The sequence below is a fragment of the Terrapene carolina genome, unplaced genomic scaffold (assembly GCF_002925995.2).
Source record: "Terrapene carolina triunguis isolate 2854851 unplaced genomic scaffold, T_m_triunguis-2.0 Scaffold232, whole genome shotgun sequence".
In the NCBI taxonomy this organism is placed as follows: Eukaryota; Metazoa; Chordata; order Testudines; family Emydidae; genus Terrapene; species Terrapene triunguis.
In genome coordinates this window covers 1,675,585-1,695,498 of record NW_020664583.1, presented here as the reverse complement: position 1 = coordinate 1,695,498, position 19,914 = coordinate 1,675,585, and the positions used below count along the sequence as shown (strand labels likewise).

Here is a 19,914-nt window from a genome sequence, read left to right as displayed (position 1 = left end):
GGTAAACATATCCTGGCTGTTGGGGAAACCGGATTCTCCGCTTCCTTGCTGTGAGCTATCTTCATTGTCTTCATCATCATCTTCCTCGTACCCCGAACCCACTTCCCTGTTACGTGATTCTCCATTGATGGAGTCAAAACACACGGTCGGGGTAGTGGTGGCTGCACCCCCTAGCATGGCATGCAGCTCCGCATAGAAGCGGCATATTTGCGGCTCTGCCCTGGACCTTCGGTTTGCCTCTCTGGCTTTGTGGTAGGCTTGCCTTAGCTCCTTAATTTTCACGCGGCACTGCTGTGCGTCCCTGTTATGGCCTCTGTCCTTCATGGCCTTTGAGACTTTTTCTAATATTTTGCCATTTCGTTTACTGCTATGGAGTTCAGCTAGCACTGATTCGTCTCCCCATATGGCGAGCAGATCCCGTACCTCCCGTTCTGTCCATGCTGGAGCTCTTTTGCGATCCTGGGACTCCATCATGGTTACCTGTGCTGATGAGCTCTGCGTGGTCACCTGTGCTCTCCACGCTGGGCAAACAGGAAATGAAATTCAAAAGTTCGCGGGGCTTTTCCTGTCTACCTGGGCAGTGCATCTGAGTTGAGAGTGCTGTCTAGAGCGGACACAATGAAGCACTGTGGAATAGCTCCCGGAGGCCAATAACGTTGAATTCCGTCCACACTACCCCAAATCCAACCCGCAAAGGCCGATTTCAGCGCTAATCCCCTCGTCGGAGGTGGAGTAAAGAAACCGGTTTAAAGGGCCCTTTAAGTCGAAAAAAAGGGCTTCGTCATGTGGACGTGTCCAGGCTTAATTCGATTTAACGCTGCTAAACTCGACCTAAACTCGTAGTGTAGACCAGGCCTTATGCGAATACTGGCTGCTGGTTTGGCAGTGTCTCTGCAGATGCTCTAGTCCACTCCTTCCAAAAATGGCAAAGGACCAGAAGCTCATAGAGTGTAGATCCTCTGGCTTTCCCCCTCTCCCATCTGGTCCATGTGCCACCCTTAATCACCTCGTGTGCTGCCACATGGCGAGTACTCGCAGGAGTTGGGCTCCACACCATACAGGATTCATAATCTCTATCTCCTCCTTTGTGCAATTGAATTGCACTGATTCTGCAGTGGGGAAGCCTTTCAGACATGCAAAGTGGGGGGCAGGATTCACCCCTTAGGAAGAACACATCAGGTACAAATAGGATAAAAAGTGCATTTGTGGAAATACTTTAGTCTGCAAACCCCTACAACATACACAGCACTTTTCAGAAACAATCCTATCAATAATAATGGCATCATATGGCCATGTTTCAGATTTTACATTAACCAATAAGGACTATGGGATCAAAGTCTAACAGAAAAGCCAGGAAATTCAAGTTTTAACTCAGCATCTCCCTAGACATATTCCATTACTGGGATAGGGTTTGAGCCACACAAACCATGCAGGGGAAAGAGCCCTTTAAAACATTTAATAACCCAGAATTCACAGGGAAATATCTCAGATTTCAAGCCATCCTTAGGGAAGCCTCGTGCCTCTTTATAATCCTTAGTAGGTGCAGTGGTATAGTTCCCTCAGGAACCATGTTCCCATGGAGTGCCCGCACATGGCATCCCCAAGAAATGTCAACATGCAGTCACATGGGTATATTGTCTTGGGATTAGAAAGGGATGATGCCATGGAGAGTGGCATTCCCAGCTATGAATGGGCTCAGAAACAGCCCACATACAGCACAGAAACTCAAACTGAGATCATATGGAGTGGCTTCCAGTCTCCAGGAAGGGGATGATGATACTTAAGCTCAATTCCCTTTCCTCTCACAAAAATTAGACCATTTCTACACATTTTTCTCCTTTTTGCAGAACAAACTCGATGGATGACCTGACATTTACAGACACACACATGGAGTGGGTTTGCTGCAATGCTACATTCCCTAGCTAATCAGATGTTGTATATTATAGGTTATGGACTGTGCAATGCCTTTGATTGGTGAACATCAGGTTGAAGACAGGCAATTTATAACTGATCTTGTTGTAAGCAAAATGAACCAAATGTTGTCCAAAACACCTATACCATCTCCTCAGAGACCAACTGCCACTCAACAGCCTCAGGTAAGAAACTTCTACTTTCTAAATACACAATAGGATAATATATATAATAGGGCTGTCAAGCAATTAAAAAAATTAATTGTGATTAATGGCGCTGTTAAACAATAATAGAATACCATTTATTTAAATTTATTTGGATGTTTTCTACATTTTCAAATATATTGATTTCAATTACAACACGGAATACAAAGTGTACAGTGCTCACTTTATATTTATTTTTATTACACATATTTGCGCTGTAAAAAACAAAAGAAACAGTATTTTTCAATTCCCCAATTACAACTATTGTAGTGCGATTTCTTTATCATGAAAGTTGAACTTACGGGAGATAATGCTGCCTGCTTCTTGTTTACGATGTCACCTGAAAGTCAGAAAAGGCATTCACATGGCACTGTTGTAGCCGGCATCACAAGATATTTACTTGCCAGATATGCTAAAGATTCGTATGTCCCTTCATGCTTCAACCACCATTCCAGAGGACGTGTCCATGCTAATGATGTGTTCTGCTCGATAATGATCCAAGACAGAACAGACTGATACATGTTCATTTTCATCATCTGAGTCAGATGCCACCAGCATACAGTTGATTTTCTTTTTTGGTGATTCGAGTTCTGTAGTTTCCGCATCAGAGTGTTGCTCTTTTAAGACTTCTGAAAGCATGCTCGACACCTCATCCCTCTCAGATTTTGGAAGGCACTTCAGATTCTTAAACCTTGGGTCGAGTGCTGTTTCTATCTTTAGAAATTTTACATTGGTAACTTCTTTGCGTTTTGTCAAATCTGCATTGAAAGTGTTCTTAAAACGAACAACGTGTTCTGGGTCATCATCCGAGACTGCTATAACATGCAATATATGGCAGAATGCAGGTAAACCCAAGAAAGCGACATACAATTTTCCCCCAAGGAGTTCAGTCACAAATTTAATTAATGCATTATTTTTTTTAACAAGTGTCATCAGCATGGAAGCATGTCCTCTGGAATGGTGGCTGAAGCATGAAGGGGCATACAAATGTTTAGCATATCTGGCATGTAAATACCTTGCAATGCCAGCTACAAAAGTGCCATGCGAACGCCTGTTCTCACTTTCAGGTGACATTGTAAATAAGAAGCGAGCAGCATTATCTCCCATAAATGTAAACAAACTTGTTTGTCCTAGTGATTGGCTGAACAAGAACTAGGACTGAGTGGACTTGTAGGCTCTAAAGTTTTACATTGTTTTGTTTTTGAGTGCAGTTATGTAAAAAAAAATTACATTTGTAAGTTGCACTTTCACGATAACAAGAATGCACTACAGTACTTTGAAAAAAATTTTTTATCATTTTTACAGTGAAAACATTTGTAATGAAAAATAATAAGATAAAGTGAGCACTGTACACTTTGTATTCTATGTTGTAACTGAAATCAATATATTTGAAAATGTAGAAAAACATCCAAAAATATTTAATACGTTTAAATTGGTATTCTATTATTAACAGTGCAAATAAAGCTGCGATTAATGGTGATTAATTTTTTAATCGTGTGAGTTAACTGCGATTAATCAACAGCCCTAATATGTAAGTTTAAGTCAAGATTTCACTTGCAGTAAAGGATTTGGCTAGAGAAGTTACATACAGATACAGCCACAAGGATTCAAAAACGTCTCATCGAAGGCATCCAGCAAGAAATTCTAGAAGGTGTTCTGGAAACAACAATTAACCAATGTGGATCAAAAGTTATTCTTGTGATGTAGTTCTACGTGCAGGGTGCAGGGTTGTAGCTATTTAAGTATCTTGATAGCTCTGGATTTGGTATTATTCAGCTGAGTTGTCATTAGAGAAAATGGGATCCTTATTTTGTGGTTATAGGTCATATTCATGTAAAAGTATAATGGAGATAATAAACCTATGAGGCACTGCCCTTAGACAGCATTTGACTTTATTTGAAGATGGAAGCAAGAGTGCTTGATAAAAACGTGTGTTATTACAGAAGATTTTATTGAGATCTATTGACTACAATGTGTGCAAAGTAAATGACATGATCATGTGATCAATGTAATATGATGCAAACCAGGAGAATAACCGGTGATTTCAAAACTGGAATGCACGTGAAGTGTATTTACTGTTTCAGTGAGCAGTTGTCTGGACTGAATTGTTAATTTACAGTATTATAAGAAGGATGGAAATGCATTCAATTTGTCATACATTGTCTAATGCTTTGAGGACAGGAGTTTCTGAGTTCTGATACTGGCTGTGCTACAGATCTGTTTTGTGACCTTGGTTAAGTCTCCTATCTTCTGTGGGCTAGATCCACAAAAGGGACTTAGACTCAGCATCACATCACCTCACTTTAGGCACCCAGCCACCTAATGGAATCCACAGCCCTGAGTCAGGTGCCTAAGTTCCCCATACAATGAATGCATGGAGAGAGTTAGGTGCCTAAGAATAGGATTCACAAAAGCCAGCACACTGAGCAGGGAGCTGTGTAAACTAGCCAATACCAAGTAGAGGAGTGTAGCCTAAGACCCACCCCACAGAAGAAATTAGGCACCTCACGGAAGGTGCCTCCTTCTACCACATCCTGGGTCAGTGCTTTAACCACTGGGCTAAAGATTTTAAGGAGGAACCAGCATTTTGTGTGAGGCCCAAGCCAGGTGTATACCGAGCATGCCTACTGGGTTGGACCCTGCAGGCAAGAAAGACAGCCAGGACAATTCTCAGTTTGACTGGGGGTTTAGTGTGAGCTTGGTGCTCAGGTGTCAGAACTTAGGCAGCTGTACACATGCCCAGAAACAGAAATTTAGGCACCTGCAGGATTAGGTGGCAGTTGAGCAGGGGATTTAAGAATCCAAATTTTGGACTTAGGCACCTGAAGTGGCAGGTAGGCACCTAAATCCCTTTGTTGATCTAGTCCTCTGCATCCCCATGTCACTGTCTATTAAAAGGAGGATGTTACTTCTTAACTCTTGGAAGTGTGGCGAGGATTAATTCATTTTTGTGCTATGCTTTGAAGATGCAAAATGCTACGTAAATGCCAAATATTATTCCTTATGAGCTCATAGCTGATAGTCAATGGGATTGATCTTGGCAGGGGTTAAGCAGCCGCAAATTCTGTTGATGTCTCTGTGTGGTTTAGGTACTCAGCACTTCTCACTATCAGGCCTAAGTGAACAGTTGAGAACGAGATTGTCTAACTATACTGATAGGACCAATGGTGATTAAGCAATAAAATGGACCCAAACTGTAGGTTGGGAGTTACCAACCCTAACTGAAAAGTCTATTTTTAATTCTGAATAGGCCCCACATCAGGTAAACAGCTTTGTGGTACATCTCAAGTAGACCAATTCTTGAGGGAGAGTGACTAATTTGCTCTTCAAATATATCATCATATTTTGTTTAAAAAAAAAAAAAAAAAAACATCCCACCACCATCCCACATAAAGAAGTGGTGTAGCATCTATTTATATTTAGCCACTAGAAACTGAGCACAAAATTGTTTCAACCACATACAATGAATGAATTTCCATCCACCATGACTCAAGCCCAGTTGTAAAGGGCACCTAAAAAAAAAGTCACGGAGGGAAAAAAATCACTTTAGTACCAAACATGCTTTCTTTCAGGACCAGCAAACTAACCATATATTAAAACACAACAGGCTAATTGAGAAGCATTGCTGAAAGCACCAAAGAGAGATGTCAAATTGACAGAATAAATAAAAAAAGTGTTGTCAGATTAACAGATAGCTTTCCTCCCCTCTCTCCCCCCCGTGAAAATGGAGCATTAAATGTTCTCACTGACTGACAATCTGGTACAGGTCTGTCACATCTTACGCGCATTTAACATGCGCGATTTCAGCTTTACACGGTCGACAAAAACAAAAACAAAAAAGAGAAAAATAACAATTTTAATACTGTAGCTGTAGTGCGGGCGATTCCGCCCGCCATTACACTCAATGTAATTTTGACTATATGCGATTTTCGCTTTATGCTCTGGCTGCGGAACATAACCCCAGCGTAAGATGCGACAGACCTGTATACCAGTTAGGCACTTGTGCCTAGATTTCAGAGAAGCACAAGGTGTGGGAACATTCGTGTAAGTGATTACTACTGCCATGTAAGCAAATTGGCTGCTTTTGTACTCAAATTGGGTCTGTTCCTGTATGTACACACAATTTCACACTCAAAAGTAGGTCCAAAATGAGCATACCCCACAGGCCTCCTTTTATAGAAATCCACTTCTTAAAGCTCTTGCTACAATAATTAATGTAATTAATTAGATGCATACACTAGGATCTTTGTTGCAGGATGTAGAATTTGCCATCTGTCAGCTATGTTGGTAACAACCCCTCTCCCTGCAGGAAAGTGAGAACCCTAAGACTTATAAAAGGCCTCACTATAATAGTTTGTGCTCAGAATTATCCTGAAACCTATGGCTGGTGGAAAAGTTTCTATCCAGACTTTCTTCCAACAGAACGTTGTTGTCAACTAACGATTTTTTATTTTATTTATTTATTTATTTTGAAAGGGTCTGTTTTCCTTGAAATTTTCAAAAAAATAAATTGGGGGAGGAGGCCCAAACACTTTTTTTAAAAATTCTGTTTATGGTTTTTTAATGCAAAATCAAATTTTCCACTGCAAACTTCAATGAAGACAAAGAAAAATTTCATTTTCACTTAAAGTTTCTGGAAGAAAAAAAATTCTGACCCACTCTACTGATAATAGCGGTCTTCTAATTTCCTCCTGCTCTTTGAATAGTCTCAGCTGAACACTTGAGAAATCTCAGGGGTTTTCTAGAATTGTATGAGCTAGCCAGCCAGGAAATTGTTCCATCTGCTGGAGACAACAGCAGCTAAGAATTTTGTGTCAGCAGATGAATAGGGATGTCATGATTGAAAAGTTCATTCTTGTCTGTCCCCATCTGCTGGCAGAAAGGATCTGTACTCAAACACCTGGACTGGCAGAACTAGGTTTTGCACATGATTATTTGAACAGTTCTCCAAGATAACTGCTAATGGTTCTGAGATTGCTTCAGCTAGTTCCTTAAGTACCCGAGGATGAATTTCATCAGGCTCTGACAAATTGACTATATCTGAGTTATCTAAATATTCTTTAACCTGTTCTTACCCTATTTTGGTTTACATTTGTTCCCTCTTGTTAATATTAATTGTGTTGCATATGTGGTCACAATTTACCTTTTTAGTGAAGACTGAAGCAAAACGTTAATAAAAGCATTAAATCACCTCAGTTTTCTTGATGTCACCAGTTACTAACTCTTCTTCCCCGCTAAATAGAGGGCCTACACTTTCTTTCCTCTTTCTCTTACTCCTAATGTGAACCTCTTCTTATTGCCTTTTATGTCCCTTGCTAGGTGTAACTCATTCTGTGCCTTAGCCTTTCTGATTTTGTTCCTACATGCTTGTGATATTCTTTTGTATTCATCCTTAGCAATTTGCCCATGTTTCCACTTTTTTAGGATTCCTTTTTTATGACAATTTATCAGTTTAAATCTGTGTAGATCAGGTTCTGAATCCAAGATAAATGGTACAAAAAGTAGTGTTAATGCTAACCCTCTAACTATTGTATGATAATGAGTTATGATAAAATTATTTCAGTGCAGATGCACAAGTGCCACATTACAATGGCAAATTCTGAGAGTACATTTCTGGGAGGTCAAGTCTATGAAGATTCTATTAGGAAAAAGTCAAGACAATCTCAATACAACTCTATTGAGGCCATGTTGCAATATCAACAAAAGGGCAAAACTGTTGCTGTAGGATACGCAGCCATTAAAGAAATGGGAAAAAAGCATACACACTATGTTAAACTGGTTCAGAACATAATATTTTAGACAAGCTGACAAAGTCCAACACACTATAAGTGAAGCTGGCCACAGCATCTTTAATACTGACCTGACTGGGCCTTCTTTAAAAGTAAGGGTCATGAAACAACAGTAATTAAGGGTATGTCTACACTACGAGAGTAGTTCGATTTAAGTTAAATCGAATATGTGCAATCGATATTAGAAAGTCGAACGTGTGTGTCTACACTAAGGACAGTAATTCGACTTTGTCAGTCCACACTACCAGGGAAAGCGTCGACATTGGAAGCAGTGCACTGTGGGCAGCTATCCCACAGTTCCCGCAGTCCCCGCTGCCCATTGGAATTCTGGGTCGAGCCCCCAATGCCTTCTGGGGAAAAAAATGTGGCGAGGGTGCTTTTGGGTAACTGTCGTCATCCGTCAGTCACTACCGCCCTGCCTCCCTCCCTGAAAGCGCCGGCGGGAAATCAGTTCGCGCACTTTTTGATCAGTGACAGCGCGGACGCCACAGCACTGCGATCATGGATCCCGCTGCGACCATCGCTGCAGTTGTGGCCGTTCTCAACACCTCGCACCTTATCATACACCTTTCCCAGAGGCAGATGCAGAGAAATCAGGCGAGGAGGCTACGGCACCGCCGTGAGGGCCTGAAGTCGGAGAGTAGCACAGAGCTGTCAGAAACCACGAGCCCCAGCGCCCAGGACATCACGGTGGCAATGGGGCATGTGGATTTTGTTGAACGGCGATTCTGGGCCCGGGAAACAAGCACGGACTGGTGGGACCGCATAGTGCTTCAGGTCTGGGATGAATCCCAGTGGCTGCGAAACTTTCGCATGCGGAAGGGGACTTTCCTGGAACTTTGTGACTTGCTGTCCCCTGCCCTGAAGCGCAAGGACACCCGCATGCGAGCAGCCCTGACTGTCCAGAAGCGAGTGGCCATAGCCCTCTGGAAGCTTGCAACGCCGGACAGCTACCGGTCAGTCGCGAACCACTTTGGCGTGGGCAAATCTACCGTGGGGGTTGTTGTCATGCAAGTAGCCAAGGCAATCGTCAAGGTACTGCTGTCAAAGGTAGTGACCCTGGGAAACGCGCAGGCCATCATAGATGGCTTCGCTGCGATGGGATTCCCAAACTGCGGTGGGGCTATAGATGGGACTCACATCCCTATCCTGGGACCGGGCCACCAGGCCAGCCAGTACATCAATAGAAAGGGCTACTTTTCAATGGTGCTGCAAGCACTGGTGGACCATCGGGGACGGTTTACAAACATCAACGTCGGATGGCCGGGCAAGGTTCATGACGCTCGCGTGTTCAGGAACTCTGGTCTGTTTAGACGGCTGCAGGAAGGTATTTACTTCCCGGACCACAAGATAACTGTGGGGGATGTGGAGATGCCTACAGTGATCCTCGGGGACCCAGCCTACCCGCTAATGCCCTGGCTCATGAAGCCCTATACTGGCGCCCTGGACACAGAAAAAGAACTGTTCAACTACCGGCTGAGCAAGTGCAGAATGGTGGTGGAGTGTGCTTTTGGCCGTCTCAAGGGGAGATGGAGAAGCTTACTCACTCGCTGTGATCTCAGCGAAACCAATATCCCCATCGTTATTGCAGCTTGCTGTGTGCTCCACAATCTCTGTGAGAGCAAGGGGGAGACCTTTATGGCGGGGTGGGAGGTTGAGGCAAATAGCCTGGCTGCTGATTACGCCCAGCCAGACAGCCGGGCGATTAGAAGAGCCCAGCGGGACGCGCTGTGCATCCGGGAGGCTTTGAAAGCCAGTTTCAAGGCTGAGCAGGGTACCCAGTGACTTTTAAGTTTGTGGACACAGAGGCAGAACTTGCCCCCCTTTCTTTACCCATTTGCCGTCGACTATCCTCTCCACCTACATACCCCCTTCACCCCCTTCCCAAAAAATAAAGTCTGTTCTCTTTTGTTAATGGACACCGTTGTCTTTATTACTGTTTTCGCGGGAATGTTTTAAACCTGGGACGCAGACTGTGGCGGGGGGCGGGTTTAGGGTTGTGATGCAAATGATGCCTCTAAACTCCAGGAATGACAGGCTCCGCGGTGGTGGACTGGTTGTTTCAACGGAGCCTGCCAGCCCTCCTGGCCGGGACTGCGTGTATGTGTCGGCTATGTGACTGTCTTGCAGGGGGAGGAGGGTTACAGATCCCCTGCTGCGCGGCTCTGTGATGCAGGGTAAGGACCGCTGCATAAGATCTGTAACTGCCCTCCCCCGCCACCAAGTCACAGAGCAACACCACCGCCCCCACCACACAAAACATGAAAACCACCTCCCAGACTGACCAGGATAACTAGTCACTGCACTGTATATGTGCCCTGCTGCTGCACCTGCCCCCCGCTAAAGGTGACTGTCCTGTCCAATGACCAAGCCCCTTCCCCCCCCTTCAGACAGACTCCCCTCCAAAAGAAGAGGATGGAAACAGAAATGAACAGAAACGTATTCTTTATTAACAACCGCACATGGAACGGGGGGGTGAAACTTGGACGGGGTCTTGTGTGAGGCGGGTAGGAAAGGACTTTTCAAATTTTGGGGAATGAGAGCCTTCTAGTGGTAGAGCAGTCCGCAGGGGTGGAGTGAAATTTTTCACGGCCCCTTCCACCCCTCCGTGTTTGGACTTTGGGTGAGGGGGGTATGGGACTTGGTGGCGGGGCAGGGCAGTTACAGAGAGACTGCAGCGGGGCTCTCTCCTCCTGCCTCCGGTCCTGCAGAACATCCACAAGGCGGCGGAGCGTGTCCGTTTGCTCCCTCATTAGTCCAAGCAGCGTTTGAGTAGCCTGCCTGTCCTCCTGTCGCCACCTCTCCTCCCGTTCAATGTTTGCCCGGTGCATTTGGGACAAGTTCTCCCTCCACTGTGTCTGCTGGGCTGCCTGTGCTCGGGAGCAGCCCATTAGTTCAGCAAACATGTCTTCCCGTGTCCTCTTCTTCCTCCTCCTAATGTGCGCTAGCCTCTGGGCAGATGTGGCTGTGGGAATTGGAAAAAGGGAGTGAATTCCTGAGACAGATCAATGTATCTGTGAACAGAGAACATAGTCTTTCTCTGTGAACAAGACCATGCAGAGCACCTATCACACGCGCACTGAGGACAATGTCGAATTTTCGGCCCTCGCCTACAGTGCCTGCGGTCTTGCTGTGGCGAGCTGAGGAGCAGGGCAGGACACCGGACTTTGTCTAGATGGCAAACATGGTAAGCCGTAGACTTGTGGCTGCTTAAAACTTTAAGAGTGGCACTGGCCTCCTGTCACATAGAAAGCAATGCGAGTCTCTGCTGGCAGCAATCCTGCAAGCATGAACTCTGCCCCTGTCCCACCCCCTCGCGGCTGTAAACCGCGTGGCTGTAAACCGGCGGTTGCAGTTCTGTAAAGGGACGGGCAAGCAGTCCCAATACTAACTTTCCCCTACCTAATTCACAGCAGGGAGTCATGCCTGACATCACCCTCCTGAAGGTCTCCGAGAGCCAGAAGGAGAAGATGCTCCGGGACAGCCTGCAGAAACCGGGGCCATTTGCTGCACTGCTGTGCAAGGCCATGATCCCGGAGTACCTGCTGGCGTTGTGGCAGGGAAACGTGTCCTACCACGGGGGGCCTAACAAGCTCTCCCTGCCCAGGAACCTGCTGATGAGACTGGAAAAACACCTGCAGGAGGTGTATGAGGAGTTCTCCCCGGAGGATCTCGCCTCTATCCCCGGTTACATTGACCAGTTCCTGGCTTAGGTGCCCTTGGAGGGACAAATGACTTCAGGGTTTTGGGCACTATAATCATGAAGCGGACATTGTGCAATTTTTTGAAAATGGTTCGGACTATATATATTGAGGCGCCCAAAAAAAGACAAATCATGATACACTTTGCAATGATTCCCCTTTTGTTTGACTTTCCTGTTTACATGGTTTGCAGCACTTTACCCACTGTTCATATTTTCAATCTTCCTGTTTTGTTGCAAATAAATGTTTACATGTTTTAAAGCACTTTAGCTACTGTTAATATTTTAAATACGCCAGTTATGTTGTAAATAAATGTTTAGATATTTAAAACACTTACTGCTTGATCCTTCCCCTGAATCTGTGTCTGGGGTAACGGCTGGGGAGGGTTGGTAGGGGATCTCTGTCAGGGTGATGAAGAGCTCCTGGCTGTCGGGCAAATCAGCGTTGTAAGCGCTGTCTACTGCCTCGTCCTCCTCATCTCCTTCCTCCTCTTCCCCGTCCGCTGAGGAACCGGCCGCGGACAATATCCCATCCTCAGAGTCCACGGTCACTGGTGGGGTAGTGGTGGCGGCCGCACCTAGGATGGAATGCAGTGCCTCGTAGAAACGGGATGTGTGGGGCTGGGATCCAGAGCGTCCGTTTGCCTCTTTGGTCTTCTGGTAGCCTTGTCTCAGCTCCTTGATTTTCACGCGGCACTGCGTTGCATCCCGGCTGTAGCCTCTCTCTGCCATGGCTTTAGAGATCTTCTCATAGATCTTTGCATTCCGTCTTTTGGAGCGCAGCTCTGAAAGCACGGACTCATCGCCCCACACAGCGATGAGATCCAAGACTTCCCGATCCGTCCATGCTGGGGCCCTCTTTCTATTGGATTGCACGGCCATCTCTGCTGGAGAGCTCTGCATCGTTGCCACTGCTGCTGAGCTCACCACGGTGTCCAAACAGAAACTGCGATTCAAACTGCCCAGACAGGAAAAGGAATTCAAATTTTCCCGGGGGAGTGGCTGGTCAGAGCATCCGAGCTCGGACTGCTGTCCAGAGCGTCAACAGAGTGGTGCACTGTGGGATAGCTCCCGGAGCTATTAGCGTCGATTTCCATCCACACCTAGCCTAATTCGACATGGCCATGTCGAATTTAGCGCTACTCCTCTCGTTGGGGAGGATTACAGAAATCGATTTAAAGAGAGCTCTATGTCGAACTAAATGGCTTCCTGGTGTGGACGGGTGCAGGGTTAATTCGACATAACGGCGCTAAATTCGACATAAAAGCCTAGTGTAGACCAGGCCTAAGTGTATGATCAACAGCCCACTAATGAAACAGCCATTTATCTAACTGCTTTGAAATAGGGATAGTAGGACCCAGAAAAGTTTTAATCTTTAACAAACCATTCAGACTTCTTTTAAAAATGTTTTCCCCAAAATAAGCCCTTCTGTATTGAAACCAAGAAATTGGATCAAGACCTCCGCCTCAGATTTACGGAACTCCTGCCTGTTTTAATTTCTTTTCATTTTCACTATCACTCTCATGACCTCCTCACTATCCATCCCTCATTCTTCACATGACATACGACTGGCTCAAGAGTGCCAGGGAGCTGGGCTCTGTATTTCCTCTAGCTTCTTCATTCCAATAACTATTAGAGAGAGAGATAACTGAACTGAACTTGACCACACCTAGTGGGACAAGTTTGGGAAAAGGCAATGCTCAAAGCAGTTAGCATTGGCTCTATGAAGAAATGGCAAAAGTACATTAGTCAAGTCCACACAATTAACTCCTCTACTGTTCTGTTTCCAGTAGAAACACAGAACCATGATTTCCTCTATCAGTCATGATTTTTTTTTAAATTGTAATTCGCTTATGTTTAGTAGGTTGGTGGTAATTTGCTTTAATCTATTTGACTGTGAATGTCAGCCTGACACTACAGAGTTTGATTTGGCTATATAAAGAATATCTCATTTTATAGGGGGGAAATCCTGCACCCATCTGTGGAGGCACAAGGAAACTTAGGGTATGTCTACACTACCGCGGTAGTTCGACGGCTGGCAATCGAACTTCCGGGTTCGATTTATCGCGTCTGGTCTGGACGCGATAATTCGAACCAGGAAGTGCTCGCCGTCGACTGCGGTACTCCACCTCAGCGAGAGGAGTACCGCGGAGTCGACGGGGGAGCCTGCCTGCCGCGTGTGGACCGCGTCTGAACCGCGGTAAATTCGAACTAAGGTATGTCGACTTCAGCTACGTTATTCACGTAGCTGAAGTTGCGTACCTTAGATCGAATTGGGGTGTTAGTGTAGACCAGGCCTTAGAATTAAATACAATTGTGCTGAACAGGGGAGACAAGATATGGGGAGCCCACACAAAGGTCCGTGCCAGATGGACCCCACCTCCACACCATTTTCCGCTTAGTCCATCTCCACACACAGTTTGAGTAATGGCAATGGCTGCCTGGGGGAGGAACAAGGCCAATGTTGGCAGATCATCTTCTACACAAAACCTTCAACCCTTAGACCTACTGCAGCATCCAGACTGTAGTCACAACTACTGAGTATCTCCACAGCCAAGGGAGACCATTCCGTTTTTCTCCACCCTCTGGTACCTGAGTTTAGCCTTTAGGCATTAAGAACTTATATTTCTGCCTCTTCTGCCTCTGGGAAGGAAAGCCCATCAAATAAGTGTACAAACTAAAGACTAGGTTAAATTGTTCTACAGGAGTAACAGATGATACTGATACTGGTACTCAAACTGTAGAAGTCTTCCTAAACTGGAGCAAAACTGTCTAGGGTAATTATATCCATAGTAGTAAACAGCAATAACAATAATCATAGAAATGTAGAGCAGGAAGAAACCTCAAGAGGTCATCAAGTCCAGCCCCCTATGCTGAGGCAGGACAAAGGAAACCTAGACCATCCCTGGCAGGTGTTTGTCCAACCTGTTTTTAACAACCTACTGTGATGGGGAGTCTAGCATTAAGAAGTTTGATTAAAATCATTGTTTACTTCTCTAAAATAATTATGTACCATCTATAAAGAAACCCTGTGCTGTATTTCTGTCTCTCAATATAACATTTAAAATTATGGGCAGAATTCTGGGGTATAGTGCAGCTGCTTTGCATTGAACAGCCGGCAGCCTAAAGCTGGTGCAAGCAGAAGTGGGAAGATCACTCCAGATTTAGGTACATCTTCTGGTGAGACAGAGCCACCACAACAAGGCTTCTCAATATCCCTCTGATCCCTAGCTGATGGGTTGTTGGCCACTAGCACAACTCAGTTCAGCCTTCACCTGTTCTAAATTATGCCAGAGTACTAGCCTGGCATAGTTCGCCCATGATCAAGGGAGCAAAGGCCACCTTAGCTGCATTATGGGCTCCTCAGGTATAGCTCAGGATTTGGTCCATGCTGTTGCAGTGTACTTCACTGGAAAGAATTTGCTGGTTCTTGGTTCTGCTGTTTGCCTCTTTAACTGAGTATTTACATTTTTGAAGTCTTTCATCAGGTTACATCATAATATGACTCAATGGAACTTATCAAAAAACCTTAGGTTGTAGTTTTGATATGCTTAATATATTTTCTGTGGGCTACATCAGTAAACATCATAGGTCTCTTTTCTGTTGAATTCTTTAAACATGAAAGTTTGCGTGCACTTTGTGAGCTATCATTCAGTATATACAAGTGGGAGTAAATACCTACACAAAGTGCATGTCGGTGGACAATTAGTATCTGGGCCTGCGTTCTTTTGAAGATGTAGCCTACAGTGAGTAAAGTTCTCTTTCCATTAAAATTTGCTTGACGTACTCCTGCCCGAAAAGCAAGTTAGTAAGAAGCAGGGGGCATATGCTTTCCAGGTTTGTAAGTCAGCATACAATCTAGACTTTTTGCTAGAAGCTCAATAAGAAACATGGGGGGGGGGGAGAATGGATGTTGCACCAATCATTTAAAGCTATGCCCCCAAAAAACGTTTATAAATAATGGAAGCCTTTCTTTTAATTTTTAAAGACTAGAACTCTGCTACAGAGAAATAGTCATCCCTCTGCTATACTACAGCACCTTTTAGTTATTTAAATTATAGTGACATCTTGTGGTAGTTTTTCGTTTTCACGATGGTCAGATGTTATTTACTATTTAATGAAAAAGGATAATGTGCAGGTACAAATTGGTAAATTACAAAAGTGATATTACAGTAAACATGAAATTGAGTGTCTGATGTATATACTCTATTACTAAATAACTAAAATGCTACTTATTCAAAGGTTTCTAGACATACTCACTTTTCCAAAGTCTTTAATTTCCTTTTGATTTGAATATAGGCTAGTTATTCTACATGCACTCATATGAACGGAGAAAACTTTATTTAAATCAGCCTTTCAGTAACACTATTTTAACTGTGTTCACTTTGTGGGACTACATGAAAAAAAGAAGCCTCCTTTTCAGATCCCAGGCCAAGTCTGCACTATTAAGGATGGCAACATCTTTGTGCTTGCCAACTAAGCAAACTTGATATGGAAAAAAAACACATTTTGCTCTGCATGGGTGGACTCACTACACCTGCACAGAGCTGCAGTGAAGTCAAGTCTCTCTCTACATGAAGCTCAGTGCTGGATCAGGGCCTAAATGCGAAACCCCAGACTGTACTTTTTTACTGTCATTGGTCAGTAGAACTACACATTAATATAAAATATATTTAGCTAGTGGCAGCCTGTTATTTTCAGTTTTACACTTCAGAATACCTATTTGGCTGTGATTGCAGAGATCCGTCCACTTCTACAAGAGGAGGGTAATAAAGCTTAATAGCATTCTTAAGTTCTTTACTGGATCAAGACCTTATGAAAAAAAGTTTCCACATGTTTTTGCTGTGAGGGCCACCTTCTTCACTAGGAAATGGCCGTTTTTGCTAATTTAAAAAAATTGCCTACCTTCGGGAAAAAGGGTCAAAGAAATTGTCCCATTTCAAGTTCAGAGAAAAATGTGATAACCATTCAGATAAGAGTAGTTTTGCACTTCATTGCAAATATTTCACATCCCTCTGTTCTGAACTATAGGCTAAGAAACAGTACTGATTTTGTAGCTGCATATCTGAGACATTGAGGCTGTTGGACATTAAACATAGAAGTCCGACAGATGCTCTACCTCTGGCAAGGCATTTATGACAAAAAGCCAATCAGTCCCACTTGATAATCAGCCATTCTTCATCTTTTTTGTTTGTTTTTTTTGGGGGGGGATTAAGAGGTGTTTAGACCTCTAAACAGTAAAATAATTCATAATCTTTTCTAACAGAAAATATGTTGAAGTCACATCCTAGATAAGTCTGAACATTTCTGGACACAAAGCTACTGTGGGTATATTTTCAACTATGAAAGATTGCTTATTTTAGCTAGCTATTTCTTCCTCTGGCAAGGCAGCTAGACTCAAATTGGGGGAGTAGGAGCAGTCTACTTCCATTCACTACTTAAATCTTTCCTTGGGCACTGCTGTAAGAAACAACAGTGGAATCACCAGCAGAATGGCTTCATTTTCTGATAGCAGAGGGTCTGTGTTTGTCTAACCCTTCCTGTGTAGGAATATGATTCTCAGTCAGGTCTATGAAATCAGTCTTCTGTATCCTCAGAAACACTTGAGGCGCTAATATTGCAAATTAAAACTAAGTTTTCCAGAACATTCAATCTGTTTCCTTCATCATTGCTGTCTGTGAGGCAACCTTGCCACCTGAACTCTCACTTAGATCACCAAGGATGGCTACAGAATGACACACTATTTCCCAATGCTAATTTTTCCCCTACTTTTACTCGCACCTTCTTGTCAACTGTTTGAAATGGGCCATCTTGATTATCACTACAAAAGTTTTTTTTTCTCCTGCTGATAATAGCCCACCTTAATTGATTAGTCTTGTTAGAGTTGGTATGGCAACACCCATTTTTTCATGTTCTCTGTGTGTATATATATATCTTCCTACTGTATTTTCCACTGCATGTATCCAATGAAGTGGGTTTTAGACCACGAAAGCTTATGCCCAAATAAATGTGTTAGTCTCTAAGGTGCCATAAGTACTCCTCGTTCTTTTTACAAATATCCCAGTGGAGCTTATTTAAAAAAAAGAGAAAAAAAGGTACTTGATGTGGCTCAGTCCAAATGTTAAAAACTAGTCCATTGATAAAATGCAGTGTATGATTTATCCCAAGCATTTTAACTTGGCTTGACATTTAGCTACTCTATTTAAAATATTGAAAATAATAAGTTTATATGCAAAAATAAAAATTCAATATCTTGGGCTTTGGAACCATTTAAAAACAGTGGATATGGTCATATAGAAGTGAGTTAGCATACAGGCGTATTGATTGTAGTTCAAATATTACTCTATTTTTATGGATACAATTTTGTCATGGTAAAATTATGCATAATTTATAGCACAGTCATGGTAAAAAACAGACAATTTCATGCTACAGTTACAGCAACTACATGGACCCTGCTGCTGTGCATTAACAGTTTGTTAGCTCACTTTGAACTAGACAGAAGTGAACTAACAAACCGCTAATCCGCAGCAGCAAATCAAAACAAACTAATGAACTGGTAATGCACGGCCACAGACTCCATATGGCAAACTCCACTGTTCTGAGACAGGGGTGATCTTTCACTATCTAATTTAAATAAACAGATTCCGTGACAGCTGTGACCACCATGACAGAATTATATCATTATCTGTTTTGAAATGTCCATTGGGATGCTACACCAGCAGACAGAGTAATTGTTAAGGGACACAGTGGAAAGTATTGCCCAACTCTTCTGCTTATTTATTTATGGTCACTGATAAACAGGACCGAATGAAGATGCAGCTTGCTGAATATTTATTAACAATGATATCTACATAAACACTTCTTGTGGCTAGCTGAGTGTGTGTCAGTTACTTTAGGGTAAGCAACTAAGCGCTGACAAATGCTTCATTTCCACAGCTCGCTAAGACATAGTGTATAACAACCTATCAGTGTTGCATAAAAACTGCCTTGTACTAAAAGATTTTAAATGCCTTTTTTTAAAAAATATGGTGATACTTAGGTCTATGGGCTGCATTGGGCAAAGGATTTTATTCAGGCAAACTTCCATTGACATCAATGAAAGTTTGTCCAAATAAACACAGGAGTAGAATCTGAGCAAGGACCTAGGTACATGGCCTGATATGATTTATTATTGGATAATTTATTGTAGGTTAATCACCACAATGGTTCTTGGAACTATAAATAAAATAATTAGTAAATTTCATAATCATAAACAAGGACCAGTGGTCCCTGCAAACAGGGAGCTCAAAGCTAAATGGTTAGTGGGGAAAAGACTCGTTCTCAAAACATTCCTTGCAGGACATCCTCAAAGACAGTCCCACAGGCAAGGTCATACTCCTGAGAAGGCTCTGCCCTCAATCTGGCAGACAAGCCTCAGTACAGAAGTAGCGAAACTAGAATAATTTCAATTGCTTTGGCATGACATAAAGCGATAAACCTGCAGCTTAGTATTATTTCAGTAACTAAGCAGAAACAAAATGTTCAATGAAATTGATGGGCAAATATAAAATGTTATAATTAACAATAGATGCTTTCCCCAGATTCCTTTAAGTGTAATAAGAATAATTTTCACTTTCTGTTCTCACTCACTCAGCATAAATTGGTGGATTATCCCTTTGAGTTCAGTTTTGCAGGATGGCCTTCTCTGTCCTTTTAGCTCTGTCTGTTCAAGCAGACACTGCCTTTTAAAAGTCCTGAAACTATTTAAACTGTTGCTCTCATGAACACAGCAAATGGGTTTGTTCATTAAAGGACAATGAACCTAAAATAGATGTTTGTACTCAATAGTCTTTGGGCTATCCATTCTTTAGTACAGTCTCATATTCAGATGCCTTGTACTTCTGTCACTTGTCTCTTTCTCTCACACACATCCCCACACATATATATGTAATTAAACTCAGGTTTGGTTATGTGTGTCTGTGTATTATTAGAGAGGAAGGGTGGGTGAGGTAATATATTTTATTGGACCAACTTCTGTTGGTAAAAGAAACAAGATTTCGAGCTTACACAGAGCTCTTCTTCAGCTCTGTGTATTCTCAGTTTCTGTATTACCTTAACACACAAGGGGGAGCTCTTTCCCATTACATAGCCTGCATTCCTTCACTATTTATGGGGAATAATTCTTTGACTTGGAGAGACTTGCTTACAGGCCTACTGTGCAACTATACTTTTAATGCCTTTTCATAAATTGTACTACGAATATGTCCATCTGAAGCAAGAGTCAGAATAAACTATAAAATAGCATTACTTTCCTTCAGGACTCCTAGCTAAA

The 19,914-nt window shown here is 43.1% G+C and overlaps 1 protein-coding gene across 1 annotated transcript in view; it reads left to right on the top strand.

Annotated features, from left to right (window-relative positions):
- The window catches only part of SYN2 (synapsin II), a 204,316-nt gene that overhangs the window by 170,960 nt on the left and 13,442 nt on the right, over window positions 1–19,914 (top strand). The window contains 1 exon segment of the mRNA XM_026656697.1: window positions 1,947–2,096. Coding sequence (XP_026512482.1) covers window positions 1,947–2,096 — 150 coding nt within the window.